The 17,995-nt window shown below is 40.0% G+C and overlaps 1 protein-coding gene across 4 annotated transcripts in view; it reads right to left on the bottom strand.

Moving 5' to 3' along the window:
• znf609b (zinc finger protein 609b) overlaps positions 1 to 17,995 on the bottom strand; it is a 79,075-nt gene that overhangs the window by 42,343 nt on the left and 18,737 nt on the right. For 3 of the 4 annotated variants that reach the window (XM_084940226.1, XM_084940156.1, XM_084940299.1), the window contains exon 2: positions 9,807 to 10,693. In XM_084940226.1, the coding sequence (XP_084796352.1) occupies positions 9,807 to 10,565 (759 nt within the window). In that variant the 5' untranslated portion in view covers positions 10,566 to 10,693. The remainder of the gene's footprint in view (positions 1 to 9,806; positions 10,694 to 17,995) is intronic. The other variant, XM_084940371.1, reaches the window with a different exon arrangement.

Here is a 17,995-nt window from a genome sequence, read left to right as displayed (position 1 = left end):
AGTAAAGGGGAGGGGGAGGGGGGTGGTAAGAAGCAAGTAATCCTCTCTATAAACACTCCTGCTCAAACATCGCCTTGCTGTTAACTTCCTCTTTGTCACACTAAAAACGTTCCACAAGCAGCTAATCTCCTGTACTACTTTCTCATCAAATGTGCTTCATGGTCAAACCTGTTTCGCTATTGATAATCATTTTAACGAGCTTCACCAAATACGAGGGGCGGACGACAATAGAACAATGACTTGAAGGTGAAAATTCTTTTCACGTGGTCAAAACAATAGAGGCTGCGGAGAAACAAAGCCTTCTGAAACAAATGAGAAATCCCCAAACACAGTCTGCAAACTCTTCCACAAACATAGCGAGTCGGTACAAACTTGCGAGCCACCTTTTTCCTCATTGGGAGAAAATTCCTGTCGAGGGAAGATGGGGCGGTGGTGGTGGGGGAGCCACGTCTGCTCCTCCCCACTGTGTGGGTTTTGTTCTGCTAATCAGACCACATGCCTCAAGGATTCAGGAATCCGAGAACTCTCAGCCAGTTCCTCTCATTCCACATACAGCCGCAGCAGCCTGTGACAAAGTATTCAGTGAGCTGTGGAGTTAAAGACTCTATCCATTCATAACACCGTTCAGCCCTCCCTCCCTCCCCCCTCTGCTAATCTCAGGCAGTTCTTCAACCCCACCACCACCAACGCCTCCTCCTCTTACCCCTCATATGCCCTCTTCACCACAGCAGAGCCCTTTTTTTATCTGTCTACATACTGCACGCTTGGGTCTGAATAGGTTCATGGTTTATTATTAGACCATGGCACCACAGCTCACCCCTCGACATTTTAATAGAGAAACCCAGAACTGAGTATACATCGAGTTGGTGCAATGAAACTTTTTGCCTCCTCTTTGCCTGCTTGTGTTCCCCCCCCCCAATTCTTATTTTGGTTTATTTCCTCTCTGTTCTCCCCTCCTGGGCTCTCTCTTGCTACTCACGCATTGAGAGGCGAAATGAGGCACGCTGGAAATTTGCAGGCCGACAATGGAAGACAGCTGCTCTTGCTGCATAAGTCTTTCATGAGCTGAATTAGTTGTACAAGCCTTAGCTACCCCTCCCCCCCTCCCCCAACACACACACACACACACACACACACACACACACACACACACACACACACACACACACACACACACACACACACGCTTCCCTCACAGCAAGCTGATCCAGACACAGCACAACACACCTCTTAGAAAGCTTAGGGAAGAGAAAGACAGGGAAAGAAGAGACAAAGCGTGATAGGGGCTTTGTTTGACACATCTGTGATTGCTTTTTGCTGAAGTACTCCTCACATGTTTCATCTCCCTGTGGCAAACATTCACATTAATTCTTAATGATGTTTTTAAGGTTGTGCTGCACTGTGTCAGAGAGAAATAGTTCTCTTTTTAAACAAACAAAACAAAAAACAAACAAACAGAACCTTTTTTCCCCCCAATTAACCTGATGCTAAATACATTTACCCAAACTAACGCTCTTTTCGCCTGCACACACTGTAACAATCTCCTGGTCAGAAATGTACAGAAAGTACATTTTTGTCTATCCAGACTATCCACTGCTCCCTGCACTTGTATACCTTACTATAATTCCTTTGGGACAGGTATCTATAAATCTCCTGGTTCAACACGACCATACAAATGATCCAAACAGAGCACTTTGCAGACAGAAAAAGAACCCGAAAAAACCTGATGAAAACCTGCCGGTGTGGCTCATTTTAAAGAATCTGATCTACAAAGAACAACCACAACTCTTTCAAAGTCTTCTTTACTCCTGATTGCGCTTACGGTAAAGTCAGTCTTTCCCCATCCTGAATATCAAAAGTGACAACAAATCCCAACAGCGTTCAGTAAGCAGACAGATGGGACACAAATCAAACTCAACACTCACTAAGGTCAAGGTGAACACAGACTGTTTTTGTGAATTGGAAAAGACTTTCCAGTATCAAATATTTCCAAACAGAAAGTCTGCGGTCCCTCTCGACAAGGATTTCCTGTGTAACATGACTATAAACTTTGTGGGCTACAGCATTCTTCTCCTAGCTAAATATGTGAATCAGTGGTCTGGTGTGGAAGAATCGTTTATGCATGCTGGCTTGCGCAGTGACAATTCTCTAATGCAGTCTTCTTGGGTTACAGATGATGAGCAACACATATAGCAATGTTCAGACTCAGTGATGCATAGCAGAAGTAAAACTATATCCGCTCAGACAGGCCCTACAGATGCTCATTGTGATGAAAATACGATAATGAAACTACTGCAAGGAGGTTTTTGAGATAACACTTAAACAACTCCCAAAAAAACAGTGTAATATATTTTAAAAATCACTCCACATAAATCATATTACACTGAGGTCCAATGTACATCATGTAAGACACTTGAAGTGATTTGGAAAGATGGAGACTTTTCAGCAGAAGAAGAAAAAAAAATACCACAAGTGCAAACAATTTGGACGCCTAAAAAGATTGAAATTGCTTCAGTTTGGCAGGTTTTTGGGTTCGTATCAAATGACAAGAGTGAGCCAACAATCTTGGAGGCTGTGTGGAAGTTTTGTGGCAGCTTGAGATGGAAATTTATTTTCATCTTAGTATCCGTCCTCAGTATCTACTAACAACTACTCTAGTCTGCTAATCTCATAAGTATGCTAAAGGAAACAGTAAAATACTAGCTGTTAGGTGTAAAAGTAAATATACATTTAAAATCCTGTTGCAGTGTTTTAAGGTTAAAATATTGAATGCCTACACATTAAACACATTAGGTGTGTTTTGCTGTAGTTTTTTGCATTGCTGTGACTGCACTAGTCATTCTGAGATATACTAGGTTTTTAATTTTCACTGGTATGTCAGCAAAGGATAGTATACAGTAAGCCTTGAACACGTGTGGTATGCCTGGTATTCGTCATAGTCTGCAGCAAAAAGGAATTTCCCCAGGACATGGATGTGAAACTATGTAAAAATAAATCTGTGGGGCTTTTAATTTCTTAAAAACAAAAACAAAAAAAAATCCATTCTAGTTTAAAACTTCTACAAGTTCATTATGTACTTCCTTGATTTTTTAGGCAGTCTTGTGCTTTGTTTTGCCAACAAGCTCAAAGCATTACATGTGACAATGAAGGCCGCAGCTAATGGCACACACAGAAAACAATTAATGGTCAAATGGTTTCTTCCTGTTGTAGCAAGGGACTCCCTGAGGCTGCATGCTTGAGACAGACAAAGAGAGTGAGCAGGAATCATAGCACAATGAACTAAAGCTGCTCCATACTACGACATACTGTGAAAGTTTCTGTAGACTCCAACATTACTCATATGATTGTGCTGGATGTAAAACCAGAGTCTGAATGTGAATTTGATTATTTTTTTCAGAGCATACATTTTATATATCACTCAAATAGATGAGGAAAAACGTGACCTATCATTTTACTGAGAACAAAGGCACGGTTAAGGCCGATGATTAAACAGAGTCATTTCTTTATATTTTGCTAAGAAATATAAAGAAATATGTAGTGTTTGATAGTCAGTACTTGGCATGGCCACCTTTATTTATCAATACAGGCTGAACTCTCTTATTCAGCTTTTTTGTAATTTCTTTAAGTAGTCTTCAGGAACAGTTCTCCAGGCTTCTTGAAGGACATTGAGAGCTCTTCTTTGGATGTTGGCTGCCTTTTTGTTCTGTTCTCACACTGCTTCAGTAATGTTTTTCCATCTATACTTCAGCCCCTTTTTCACTAGTACCTACTTGGATCAACTGAGCACGGTTCACCACAGTTTTCAGGGTTTCTCATTAGGTGACAGTACCTGGTACCAGGTGCTAAAATAGTACCTGCTCGGCCGGGGTTCCAAGCGATACGAGCAGGTACTAAAATAAATGTTGTTAGACTGCATGCCACCGATTGGCTGGTCAGTGGCGTCACTCGCTGAGTAATGAGTGTGTCTCGTTCACGAAACTCAAAACCGCCATTTTTGAAACCCAGCAAAGAGGGAAATGAATACAAAAAAACAAGCTGGTGGTATTCAATTGTAATGGAAAACCATTCGATCCGAGTCAAGTGGTGGCGAGTTGTGGCAAGTCGATCCAAGTAGGTACTAATGGAAATGGGTCTTTTTAACTGCACTGGCAGTATGTTTTAGATCACTGTCATGCTGATAAATGAAGCTGTTGCTTATTAGATTCTTTCCACATGGTAGATCAAAATCTGATGGCACTATTCCATCAGCTTTGACATGATCACTCAAGACCACTGGCTGAAACCATGACAGATGGCTGGAGATACTGCTGTGCGCCTCTCCTGACCTCCTCCCTATATAAATGGCAATTTGAACTTATTCTGGATTTTTTTTCCTTTTCTTATGGACATGACTTTCAGACACTCTTCATCTGCAGCAGATAATGTTTTTTTTTTTTTTAGGTCTGCCTCTGCCCGTCCCCCATCCAGTTTCCTCATATTTTTAAGATGAAATTGCACGCCATGTTGAGATATGCCAAGTTTCTGGCTAGCTGCTTTTTTTTTTTTACTGTAACTGCTTTACAAACATAGACTGAACCCATCAACGTCTTAAGACACTACCCAAATGAGATCATGCAGTCAATGTAGAAATTAAACCATCTTTAACCTGCCACTTCCCTAGTTCAAAGTCTGTGATGTCTTAGAGCACCCGAGTGAGAATGTCACAGGTAATTGTCTGGTAAATTCACAGTGGGTGGGTGGGTGTCCTGTCTCCTCCGGCTTTAAACAAGCAACTCCCTTGCCTAAACTAAACAGTATTTCCAGTAATAAGTGCACAAATAAAGCAGACCATCTCCTATTATATGCTACATGCTAGCAAAGACTGTGGACAATGCCCTGACCCAATTCTCCCAACATTCTCTGTAGTTCATGTGTGAAAACAGCTTAACTTGAGACAGATTAGTCAGCTGAGCAGTGCAAGGTAATAATCAGTTCACAAGATCTGTCACGTAACCACACTGTAAATCGAAGTATTTAAAGCTCCTGCAGCATTCAGTCCTGCACGTGAAAACGTTTCTGAAAAAACGGGGAAAATAAAGAACAGCACAATGCACAGTTGCACTTTTTCACAGGACAGAAAAGGGAATTATTCTGTTAACAAAGGATTAATTCTCCTCATACAAACACAATTGGCTTTACCAGAACATTAACGGGTAAGTTAACAGGCTCTTTTTGCAATGAGCCTGTTGGTGTAATTCGTACCCCTTCTCAAAATAAATCACAGTCCTCCTTCTGTTCCACAGCCTTTAAAATCCCTGGCACTACTCAAAAGGAATGAGTCGTAACACAAGAGCAACAGTCCATCAGGCACAGGCAAAGAGAAAGAACTCTGCCTTTCTTCTCATGATATCCCTGAACTCACCGAGCTGGACATCAACAAGAATGCAGAGCTGTATTCAGGGCTCTTTCATTCAAGTGCAGTCTTTCCCTTTTCTGCCCACTTTTCAAAGTAGCATTGCCTATGTAATTTTCCATGAGAGCTGCTCCATTTATCAAGGTCGGTGGCACATCGAGGAAGCTGACGAATGCCTCACTCCTCTAGGTTTGTATAATGAGAGGTGGGAGAGTGAGACACACTCAGAGGTAGTTAGCGCTTGTACAAAGGAAGTAGACAAAGAGAAAGCTTTGGGGACCTTTAACTTAGGACATAGGCAATGAAGCCAAGCTATTACACCTCTGCCATGGAGAACAAGATTACTAGTGAGACAGATACTGATTAATGCTTGGATAAGCCATACAAGATCTTTTAAACTAGATCTTTCAGACAAGCTGTAACAAGGCTGACAAATATCCAAATTTGCTTCCTAAGAATCTGCTCTATGGTTAAACTCTACATAATATACACATTCAAGCATAACATTTATATACAAAAAGCATTCAGACTTTGATACAAATGCCATATTACCCTGTAAAGCTTCTGGATGTGATTGGGTAAAAAGGGAAGGCATTAAATAACAGTGTGCAGAAGGTGGATAAGCAAGTACTTGTGATGACTAAGGGGAGTTGTGAGTCAGTTCAGTGGTCGTTTTTCACATATTTTTCCCCCCATCAGAAATAGTATCAATTTCACAGGCAGTAAAACAAATGTCGTCAGTGGACGCTGAAAGCTGGTGAAATTGGCTTGTGTACGATGAAAAAACAAAAACAGCGTCCAAAATGCACTCAAGTCTGTAAATATTTGGACAGTTGACACTATTTCCAATTTTGCCTCTGTGCACCACCACAGTGGATTTGAAATGAAGCAATCAAGATGTGATTTATGGAATTATGGACAAACCAATGTGATTATAAATCTAAGCACTGTTTTTAATACTTCTCAGTGACTGCCAAAAAACGTTTTGCCAGACATTTACAGAATCCAGCTTCACTCGCTGCTTGTTTCTACAACTTCCTGCCTTTGGTTTAGTCTTCAGTTAGTGAAAACCATGCTTATCTGGGCTGAGGTCTGGGGACTGGAGCAGCCATTTAACATCATTCAGTTTCTCTGCCAAAGAAGCTCTCAGGTTGCGTTGGCTGTTATGTTTCAGGTCATTATCCATCTGTACAGTTAAGTGCCGTCCTATTAGTTTCCATTAGCTGCTATATTTGCCCATGCTATGATACGTTATTCACCATATTTGACAGAGGATGTACGCTTCGGATCCTGGGCTATTACAAGTCATTTTGTGGCAAAGGTCAGGTCTAATCAGGTCTTTCAGTTCCTGGGTGTTACAAATGGTTTCTATGCTGTGGTAAACCTTTTTTACTTGCATTCGCGTGCAGGACTTTGTGTAGATGACCTGTACCATGCGTTTCAATTACGTGGGGAAAAAAATGGAGCAGGGTGCGCCATGAGAAGAAGAAAAATCAGCACAAGCGTTGCAACGCTCTGGGCAATGTTTGCTGGGGTATTTGGCATTCTGGCATCTGCGTGGATACTTTTTCACAGGTACCACCAACACAAAAGTTACTGCACACGAACCACACATCTCTGAGGTACTTGATCAAAGCCAGTAAGGAGAAAAGATTTCAAAACCAACTCTATGTCTACATAAGGATTGATTATGAGCCATGAAAATGAGAAAACCATAATTGTCTACACTAACAGAATAAAAACTAATGCACAATATAATGTTCAAGCTTGATCTCCTAGTGCTAATCAATACTTGTGGTGTTTACACCACATACAATGGAAAGGAATGCACTAGCATTTATCTAGCACTTTTCTAATCTTACCACTCAAAGTGCTTTAGACTAAAATTTAATTATACATTTATACACAGCTTTCTTCTTTATATTTTAAGCACTTTATTTATCTCGCATACACGGTAATGAATGCCTTTGGATTTTAGGTAGACTGCCCAAAGGAAATCCATGTAGGTACAGGAAGACCTCTGTTATTAGACCTCTCTCTGCATTGAATCATACCTGTTATTAATCTCTGTCTCTCTTCCACAGCATGTCTTTTGTCCTGTATTCCTTCTCTCACCCCAACTGGTCGCGGCAGATGGCCCCGCCCCTCTCTGAGCCTGGTTCTGCCAGAGGTTTCTTCCCGTTAAAAGGGAGTTTTTCCTTCCCACTGTCGCCAAAATGCTTGCTCTTAGGGGGTCACATGATTGTTGGGGTTTTCACTATATGTATTACTGTAGGGTCTACCATACAATATAAAGCACCTTGAGGCGACTGTTGTTGTGATTTGGCGCTGTATAAATAAAACTGAATTGAATAGAACACGCAAGCTCTGCAGGAATCAGGAACTTCCTTGCTGTGCGGAACACTGATAATCACTGCACCATCATGCCGCCCATAGCAACATTTCTACTGCCAAACAGACCTATCGCAACTGTCGAGGTCTGTATCACTGCGATATGTACATTTAACGCAAAGCTGTAAATCAGGCATTAGGAACAGATGGTGTCCCTAATGAGGTGGCCAGTGAGTGCAAACTTTAGCTATTTAACAAAAGGAAATCAATAAAATAAATACATTTAAAAAAATATTTAAAAAGAGAATAAAATATTCCCTGAAGTGGTCCTTACTTACATGTAACAAACAGTAGGTTGTAGCCTACTTCAAATGTGTTTGAACTAGTAATCACTAATGGTTAGTTTACAGTTACTATATTAGCTGTGCTATTCACACATCAATCCAAAACAACTTTGTATTAAGAGAATTAGCAGGTTAAAGGCTGGCTAATTTCCAGTCAGGCGGCGTCACACATTTGTGTCTCTATCGGTTAAGTCCTAGAAAAGCTCAGGGCTGAAGAGCAGGGCTGAAAGCAGCTTTTGTTTGGTTTTATTCTTTGAGGTAAATGCACTTTTGATGTGTGTGTGTGTGGTTTTTAAAAACACATCCATTAAACATTGGACACCAAATGAAACTGCTCTTCAAGCCAAAACTGATGAATGCAGCAATGCAATCACATCCCTTTCTTTCCTCCACCATCACACTTTCAAGGATACATTTCATCAAGATCGATATTTAAAAGCAGTTGTGACCCCTCTCCTTTATTCAGCGCAGTGAACCAATTCACGAAACCTTTTCATTCGAAATACATCGCAATTACAGAATTCACATTGAAATTTCCTTTCGCGGCACTCGACAGCTCTACAGCTTGTGCTCATGTCTGGGTGTCCTGGATTTAAGGAATCAAACAGGCTTCCTCACAGCCCATCCCCCATGCCACTTTCAGAGCAGCAGGAAAAACGATGAAGGCGTGCTTTGCACCAGCTCCCTCCCCCACACACTGCTCCACCAGGCATTGCTGGGGCTTGTGGGATTAAGAATGGAACACGATGACAGACAAAAACAGTCCTCAGCACCTCCCTGCTCTGCTGTCTTTTATACTGCAAGAGCATGAAAAGGCTGCTATGAGGCATACAATAGAGACAGTGATAGATCAACTCTATGAGTGAACAAGATAAGTGTGGGTGAATAGCTACACGGATCTTTATATTGTTCCTGTATGACAATGTCAGCGTTGAAATTGTGCGAATAATAAAAAAACGAAGAAGAAATTTTGACATTTACTTCACTTCACAGGGATTATGTTATGGTTTTGCGTGACAGTGTGCATTACATTTTAGTCAGCCACTGGTACTTTACTGGCTCATGTGAAGCACATAATACCTTTGATTTCAACTGAGGCTTGTTGGCATTTATTTTTAACATGGAATAACCATTTAAAATAAGCAGGCAATTATCAATCCTGCTGTCAAGAACAGGGGGAAAAAAAACACTGCTGTGTGGGCCATTTCCTGTAGCTGGACTCAGCATCTTATACATCAAGGGTACCCTTTCTCATCGCATGGTAATAAAAGAGAAATCAGCAGTTGGTCTTTTCTTCTGCATCACATGTCAGACTGCTTTGGGGAATGTACATTTCCAAGCCTGCAGAAAGCAACAGGCCCTTACGAGCACAATTTCCAGAAGTCTACGGTATTAAGCACTGCTGTTTTTATTTCTCTATGATAAATAAAGCCAGTGCTGTTTCAAAGATACTTTTCACCTTATAAACAAGGCGAGCATTCTTCTTGCCAACACAGATTTTGATAGAAATAGAAAATATTGTCAAATTTAGCAGGCATTAGTTAGGATAAAAAACCATGTATGCCAATGTTTGTTTTTTCTAGGAGACTAATGAATAAAAACAACTTATTTAATGTCAAAGGTACATTTCGCTAAAACGAGAAATTAAAAAATTCTTTTCACAGGGACAAATATAACCCAATCCAGTGATGCCAAACAGATACGTGCAAAGTTAAAACCCAAAATAAAGGAAAACGTACCTTTTCATTTTTTACCTTCTTTAACGTCTTGCATTCTCCATTACCATTCTCCACCTCCTCTGGTTCAGTTTTTGTAGTCAGTGCTGGTACTATCCCAACAGGTTCAAGTGCAATATTCCCCATTTGATTGGCATCTGCCAAGTCTGCTGATTGCGTGTTCTCAAAGGATGCGTTACGACTATTTCCCAAAGCAACCTGGGCTTGAGAGACAACGTCCTTCTCTGTGACACCTATTGCAACGACAGGGGCGCCATCTGTTTTGTCCTTCTTGCTTTTCCCACTAGCCCCGTCTTTCTCTTTTTTACTGCCGAGAACACCTCTGGAGGCTTTTCCCACTTTTTCCATGTTCTTCCCAGAGGTGGAATTGTTGCCAGCAGCTGCTGCACTTGCTGCTGTGCCTGTTGGCTCCCCTTGAGTCCGCCCTGTAGTTTCTTTTTTACCCCCATCTCCAGCTGAAGCTTTGTTATTATTGTCTTTAGAGTTCTTACTGCGCTTGTATTTGGATTTACTTTCCTTGCCTTGAGAGCCAGACACTGGACTAACAAACCTGATGTTGTCAGGCAATGCCGCAACTGCACTTGGTGGTGCAGCCATACCGTCCTTGGTGCCAGACATCTCAAGTTTGTCCTTCTCTAAGTCAGCGTCAAGGTCAATAATCAGATTTCCAACACCGATATCCCACTCATCCCCGCTGTCGTAAGTGTCCACCGCATTAGAGTCCACACCTTTCCCGCCTGCAGTGCCACCACTTAGGGACATTTTAGTGCCAACGGCCCAGGATTGCCTCAGTGAGGTCCGACACCCTCTTAGACGGTTGGGACACAGGGGCAAGGGTTAGAGAATCCTCACGGTCTACTTGTTCCTGTCCCATTTAACCACATTTTACCCTAGAAAAAACAGAAGCAAGAAAACACATACATTAATCTCATATTTCAGACACAAAAATAACAGCACTATAACTCTGTGCTATAGTATTATATACATGAACACAGCATTTCAGTGGATACAAAAAATAATAATAATAATCGTTTGATCATGAGCCAGTAATTCTCTGATGATCACCGTGCAAACCACTATGGTAATACCCACTGGTGTGACAGCGCTGCTCGAAACCCTCTCTTCATAATCACTTCCCACAGTCGTCATGGCAACCATGGGAAATGTAGCCTAAATCCTGCTTTGACAGCCAAGGTGGCCCCACTGTTCTGAATGACTGGCTCTCTTTTCACAAGCCACTGCTGATAGTGCCACTGCTGATAAATAAGAAGTAGCTGGCCTCACACTCCCCCGCATGGTTTATGGAGCCGTGCCTTTTCAACTCAATAGTACAATGGTAATCTTGAACTAACAGAGGAGCTTAAAAGTATGAATGAACCAGTGTACGTCTCAGGAGAACACCAGTTTGTTGTATTTGCTTACACAATGTAGCCTAAAGGTCATCACTTTTTTATATCTTTGGGCAAATAAATATGACATTCTTGAACAGATCTTAGCTGTATCCATTTGTGGACATACTGCAGATCAAAATGGTCAGAAAAGAATGTTTAAAAATGTTTTTCTCAAAACAGAACTCAAATCTGGGTTTGAAAAAGGTAAGATAGTTATATAAATCTTTTTGTATAAAGATACAAGTTTTTGTTCTTGTTTTTTCCTCTGGAGTTTCAGAAAAAAAGACGTGAGCTCAATGTGAAAATCAAGCTGTTAGCGTGCTTGTTGTGAGTGGGCGACTGTGAAAAGAGGTTATTATTTACTATAAGAAACACTGAAAGTCTGCTAGGAGCTTTGTAAAGTACAACGATGTCTCCGTGTAATTAACCAATGCACAGCACAGCTTCACACAGTTTTACAGTTAGGTAGTTGTATTTTGACACTAAAGTAATAACTTGCCATTAGCTTAGTATTAGCAACAGGTATATAGGGGCTATGTATGACTAAATTTATATGAAAATGGTGATTAACAATAGTGACTAAAAATAAGGTGCAGAAACACCACTTAAGGTCAGCATGAAGTTGAAGCTATGTAGTAATACTAATGTAATGAATTGAGATATGCGTAAAATAACCAAAATAAAACAATGCTAATAATAGAAGCAAATAATGATGAGTTCATACAGATTGTGTTTACATATTATAGACTATTAAAAATATCTTAGTATTGTATCACATAAAAATATATCCTCAGAGGAAATCAAATATTATAATCATTATAATACAATGCTGAATTTCATGCTTAAGTCCCAAACATCTATTCCTGCTTAAAGTGCTCCTTTAAAAATGATGCTTTTTGCTACAACTATTTACAGTCAGGTGGGTCTACAAAATGATTAGCTTTCATTTTCAGCTACATTTCATAGTAAAATTATGCTTCAGCTACATCTAATTATCTGCCAGTCAAATTAGCTTGGACCTAACCTTCTCAGAAATGTAAATGTGTCACTGAGATGCAAACTGCAACAACTGCAGTTTGGTTGGCAGCAATATGTCGTGTAGCAAACAGATGTAAATGTTGCATGGGATGTTCTGTGAAAATTAATGTATATTGTAAATGCAAGTAGTAGTAGTAGTAGTAGTAGTAGTAGTAGTAGTAGTAGTAGTGGAGTAAAAATGTAAAAAGAAAATTTGATTAAAATCCAGAATAAAATTTGCTATACGGATTCAGCAAACCTTTTTCACAATCAATCAATGCGTAAATGAACAACTGGCATTAAACAGTGCTTCTATAAAGGTGAGTCAAGAACTGATGAAAATCAAGGACATCATTCACAGTGTGTGACTAGAGATATCAAACTCTGCCAGTTAAAAAAAAAAAAAAAAAGCATTTTACTTTTACTTTATTCATAAAACCTATAAATTTATAATGCAGACTTTTTTAAAAACCACAAACCAATATAATTAAAATTCACATCTGAATGTTGGACTTCTACTCGTGTGTATTTGGCTCATTTGAATCCTGTGGCATCCACCAAGAACTGTGACAGCACCCAAAGAGATTATATGGAGATATTAGCATATTTTCTGCCTCATTACTGCTGGTAGTACAATTAAATGAAATAAATGTTTCTATAATGGAAGAGCTCAAAGAATTATTCTTTATACCAAATTATCCAGTTATGACACATACCCACACAAGACTATATTTATAAGTTCAGTTACACCCTCCTCAGGGGGAAAAAAAATCTAAAGGATGCAGCACAGATGCTGGTGCACACTTACACCTACCAGCTCATTTTAACATGTACCCTGACTTAGCTCCTTCAAGAAAAACAGTGGAAACATCACAGCTGGATCACACAATACACACATCTCGTTCTGTTAAATGATCACCCCCAGCAGTGACGGAGGTAAAACTGTTGAGCAATCATTTGATCGCTGCTTACTCCTCACAGATGGCTCCCCAAAGGAACGACCATCAGTGACAGGTTTTGGAGGGGCGGAGTGATGCAGCTGTCCCTATATGACTGGGTAAACAGTTGTGAGGTCTAATTTGTCCAACACCTCGACAAAAGAGAGGTTGTAACTCTAGTGGCAGTTGACCCACTGTACTGCCCCTTTTGCTGGAGCTGCAGCGCAAGCCCCTTTTGAAAAAGCTGCACTGAGGAAATGTCCCAAAGAGTGCCCCATTGAGTGAAAGGCATGCAGGCTGTGTAACTCCCACAGTGCTTGCACCCCCAGCCTCCTCCCACCCACCCACCCCCCCTTTTTTTTTTTTTTTTTTTTTTTTTTTCACAGATCCAGTTTCATTCAGCTATCTATTAGAGGCCATGTAGGGGTGATTTACCCTTGAGAGTGTAGAAAAAGGACAGCGGGTTGTGATTTCTGGATTATTTCATGTGGAACACAGCTAATTCAGATTTGACATAATGTGGTTTTTCTACATGTGACTGCTAGAGTATGTGTCTGTAAACAAGGCTCTGAAAATGACTACTGAGGCACCAGCCAGCCTCATTTTCCCTTTTTTTGCTTACCAAGTGTGGCAGACAGAAGCAATACAATGGAAAGGTGAAAAATAACACACAGACACAATGGGAAATATGACAAGTGACTCTATTATTACTACCTGTAACTGACAGAGAAAATATGACTGCACTATTAAGGGCTCAAATGAGGGTAATTCTCCAAAATCTGACAAAAATAGCCGGCAATGGACGTCACACATTTTAAATCAAAAGTCAGAGCAGGTAATTATTGTTTGATAGCACAGACAGCCAGATAAGGACTCAGCTAAGGCATAAATGAGACGTGCCCTTAAATTAAGCATGATTATCTTTGCTAGGAACCTTCTTACTGTATCCTACTATCGCAAACCCAGAGATCCTTGAGACACATGGCAACGAAAACCCATTCATTTAGATTATTGCATCCCATGATAAACACATATTTAATAGCACTACCAGTGGGGCCCAGGGCATTGTTTGTTGCGGCTCCTGGTATAATAACAATAAAAAAAGCTTATATAATGCTATAATGGTTTCTTTTTTTTTTTATTGAGGTGCATACTTAGTCATAATGATTATTACCTCATCCTGAACTCAGTGCACCACATCTTATTAAGGACTGAAAGATGTTTCTCCAGAGTTGCTCTAAATTGTCGTGCAGGGCTGGAGGAGAGATTTGGTTTACCATAACTCACAGAGAAGAACACCTGCAAAATCTCAAATGCATTCCCTGCATAGCTGTGACTCTCTATATCAAGCACTGAATGTTTGAACAGTGAGGGATATCCAGTGGCACTTGTGCTAGGAAAATGCACCACGCGCATTCACTTCATATTTCATTCGTGTAGCTGACAAAAAAAACAAAACAGAAAAAAAAACTCAGCTCCACTATCCACATCCTAAAATCGATCATATTGCCGCTTTAATTCTCAGTTTCAAATTGTATAACAGGTGAACAAAATGCAGTGAGCATGTTGACCCAAAACAAGGGAGCATCAAAATGTGTATGCATATTTCTTTTACAGTATTGTGGAAACTAAAAGCTGAATTAAGAGAAGGAATCTGAGTGATCTGGGTGTGTAACAGTGTGTTAATCTATATTACATTAGAACTCTCTCTCTCTCTCTCTCTCTCTCTCTTTTTTCCATTGGTTGAACACAATGTTTTGTTTTTCCCCTTTTACATTTAGCGTTGTTTGACTTTCACATGCTTTGGCTGCTCCATATGTTTCTGGATTGCAGTCTTCCAATTGTGCTATAGTTAATTTGATGGTTGTGTAACTTCTTGCCTGCTTCTTCTATTGTGCAGCAGTAGTTCAATAACAAGATGTTTCCTTTAACGGAAAAAGTCTCCAGCAACTAGCTCCATTTAAAATGACTGCTGAACCCACTTTTAGCTGCTCAAATGTAATTAAACAAATGGAAAGAATCACAATTGAGGACTGCCTTTACTCTGAAACCAACACATTATTCTGAGGTTTCTTTTAACTGCCTTTATTTTGTGTGTTTTAGTTCAGGTGTCTTTTTGTATTTAATTTATCTCCAACAGGTGAGATGCATGTTCCACTAGATTGTGATCAAGTGACTGACTTCCTATTGAAGAATATTCCACTTCATTACCTTCAAAAGCGCCCGGATTGCTTACACGCTGTTTTGGGTCAGTTTCCATCTGTACTGTGAAGTAGCGTCCCATCTACTTTTCTACGTTTGGCTGAATCTAAACAGACAGTATTTTCTTTGTACACTCTGGATTATCCCACTGCTTTTGTCATCTGTCACACCATCAATAAACACCAGTGACCCAGTACCGCTGGAAGCCATGTCCAGTCTAATCTGGTCTTTCGGCTCTTGGTTTGTACCTTAAGGTAAACCCTCTGCAGTTCTTTTTGTGAAGTCTTCCCTTTATGCTATGCTTAGATAATGATATGCCAACCTCCTGGAGAGTTGTCTTCACCTGACTGCATGCTATGAAAGCAATTTTGTTTCCTTTGCAAAGGCTCCTGTGATCATGCACCACTGTTCCCTTCATCTAATGGCCAGGTCTCTATATACTGCCAAGCCCAAGCTCTCTCTCTCTCTCTGAAAAAAAAAAAACAAACTTTTAACTGGTCACCTTTAATGTTGCGCCTGCAGTTTGGGTTTTGCAGTTCCTTTGATTGCACAATGCTGACTCACAGAAAAATCCACAGCTGGAATAAACTATAGACTCTCTCACTGCTCAGCTGATCAAGATATAATGGAGGAATAACCGCTACCTGTACACAAAAAAGGTTCTGAGTCAGCTAACCAATAACATTTGGCTCTTGAAAAAAAAAAAAAAAAAAAGAATGGGAACCCTCGGGTTGAGCCCTCCAGGAGCATCTTCCTTGGAGGGCTCAACCCTTTTCCCCAGTCAAGTCTGTCCCGTATTTAGCGAAGTGAAAATAAAATAAAATAAACAATAAAAGGTGAATCAAATAGACCATTACGGCAAGGCTGGGATGGTCCATTTGGTAAAGTAAATCCGTTGGGCATCTTTCTTCGCCTTTAGACAATAATTCTCATGGCAAAAGAGCCAAACGGGACAGGCCAAAAAAAAAAAGAAAAGAAAAAAGAATGGGCCACACGTTGTAACTGCAGTTACATTTTAACAAAAACGGTGTCAAGGTTTACATATATTCGGAAACAGCTGACCATTCTCTGAAATAGGCAGAAATAATTTGTCCATGACAGGAAAAAAAAGAAAAGAAAAAGAATACTGGGAAATAAGATAAACAGTAACAAGGCTCCCTTAGAATCTGTTCCTAATATTCTGCCTAGCAACACCACTGTGCTGTTTAGCTTATGGCTGAAATTGATTGTACTGTAACACAGAAGCAGAGTATAGCAAATAAACACTCATTTGCATGCTTACTTCTTCTAAATTATTATTAAACCAAACAATGGCACATAAATCCGGTGCAAAAATAATGGTAATGGTAATTGGCTGCCCCCCATATCACAGAATGTATAGGTCCACTTATTAGTGATGTCGATGCTTCTGGCTAGCTTCACATCCAAGGGAAAATCTTTGATTTGCAATAACATAATTTAGTATTGCAATGACAGTTTGCCTTGTGATAAATAAACAAATACTAAATATTCAATGCTGAATATAAAGTCCACTTCAGCATTGGCATTCTCTAATCTTTCCATATTCAAGGCTTAGCTACTGGCCAGGTATATAAAGCTATACATATAATAAATTCTTAATATGCAGGTAGGTTTAGAAAGATCTGCCAGATCTTCATTCTGCACTGTGGTTGTGTAAGACTCTTATTATTTTTTTACTCAAGGATCTTCAGACAGCACTAACAGTAACAAATGTAACTGTTATTAACCAGAGTTAAACCTGATTTTTCACTTGACTATGTTGTCTCCACCATTTGCTGTAACGAATGTGGTAACAAACAGTAGAGAACATCAAGCACAGTTTTGTTTGTCCATTTGATCTGGGAATTGATTAAAAAACTGTTGCTTCCTTGTCATAATAGTAGGGAAACCCAACCGTTTAACCGGATGTATTCAGCCCTGATTGGTGTGATATGTCACATATTCACATGCCTTGTTTAGATGTCTGTGGCGTGTTAAAAAAAAACTAATCTTATGGCTTTAACTGCTAGTAGAAGCCCAACATGACAAAAGAAGACCAACTTGAATGCTTACTTTGTCTTGTAAAATGTCATTATGGATACTTTGGGCAGAGGGGTGGAGGTGGGGGGTTAAAACCCAACGCCTACAGATGTTCTCAGATCTTCTTAATTTCACTCAGGGCGCACATTCACAAACTAACCTCTGTGTAATTGGATTGTGTGCTTGAGCTGATTACCAAAAAATAAACACTAGCAGCCAATCAAAGTGATGGGAATCAGGAGTCTGTGGGTCAGCCAGCATCTTGAGCAGTAAAGAGGCCAACAACAGTAACTCACAATGCTAAGTAAATGGAGGCTCACTAGACAGCTGCCTTCCATATGAGTGAAGATAAATTTTACAATCTCCCATTTCTAAAAGATTGATTTTTTTAATTAATACATTATACTCAACACTCTATAACCTCTTAATATAAAGTCTTCCAGTCTTCTCTGCAGTAGTCTTCCACGATTTCTGGACTGGCAGAACAATGACTCAGACCAAACCAGATGTAGAAGAGGGTTAGGTGACAGAACAGAAGTAACACTCTTTTACATCTTGCATCAATGTCACATCAGTATATCAGTATATAAACACTAAGGTGGAC

Source organism: Perissodus microlepis, chromosome 1 (genome assembly GCF_051167445.1).
Source record: "Perissodus microlepis isolate ML-2025 ecotype Zambia chromosome 1, ASM5116744v1, whole genome shotgun sequence".
Lineage (NCBI taxonomy): Eukaryota > Metazoa > Chordata > Actinopteri > Cichliformes > Cichlidae > Perissodus > Perissodus microlepis.
This window is presented reverse-complemented; position numbering and strand designations above follow the sequence as displayed.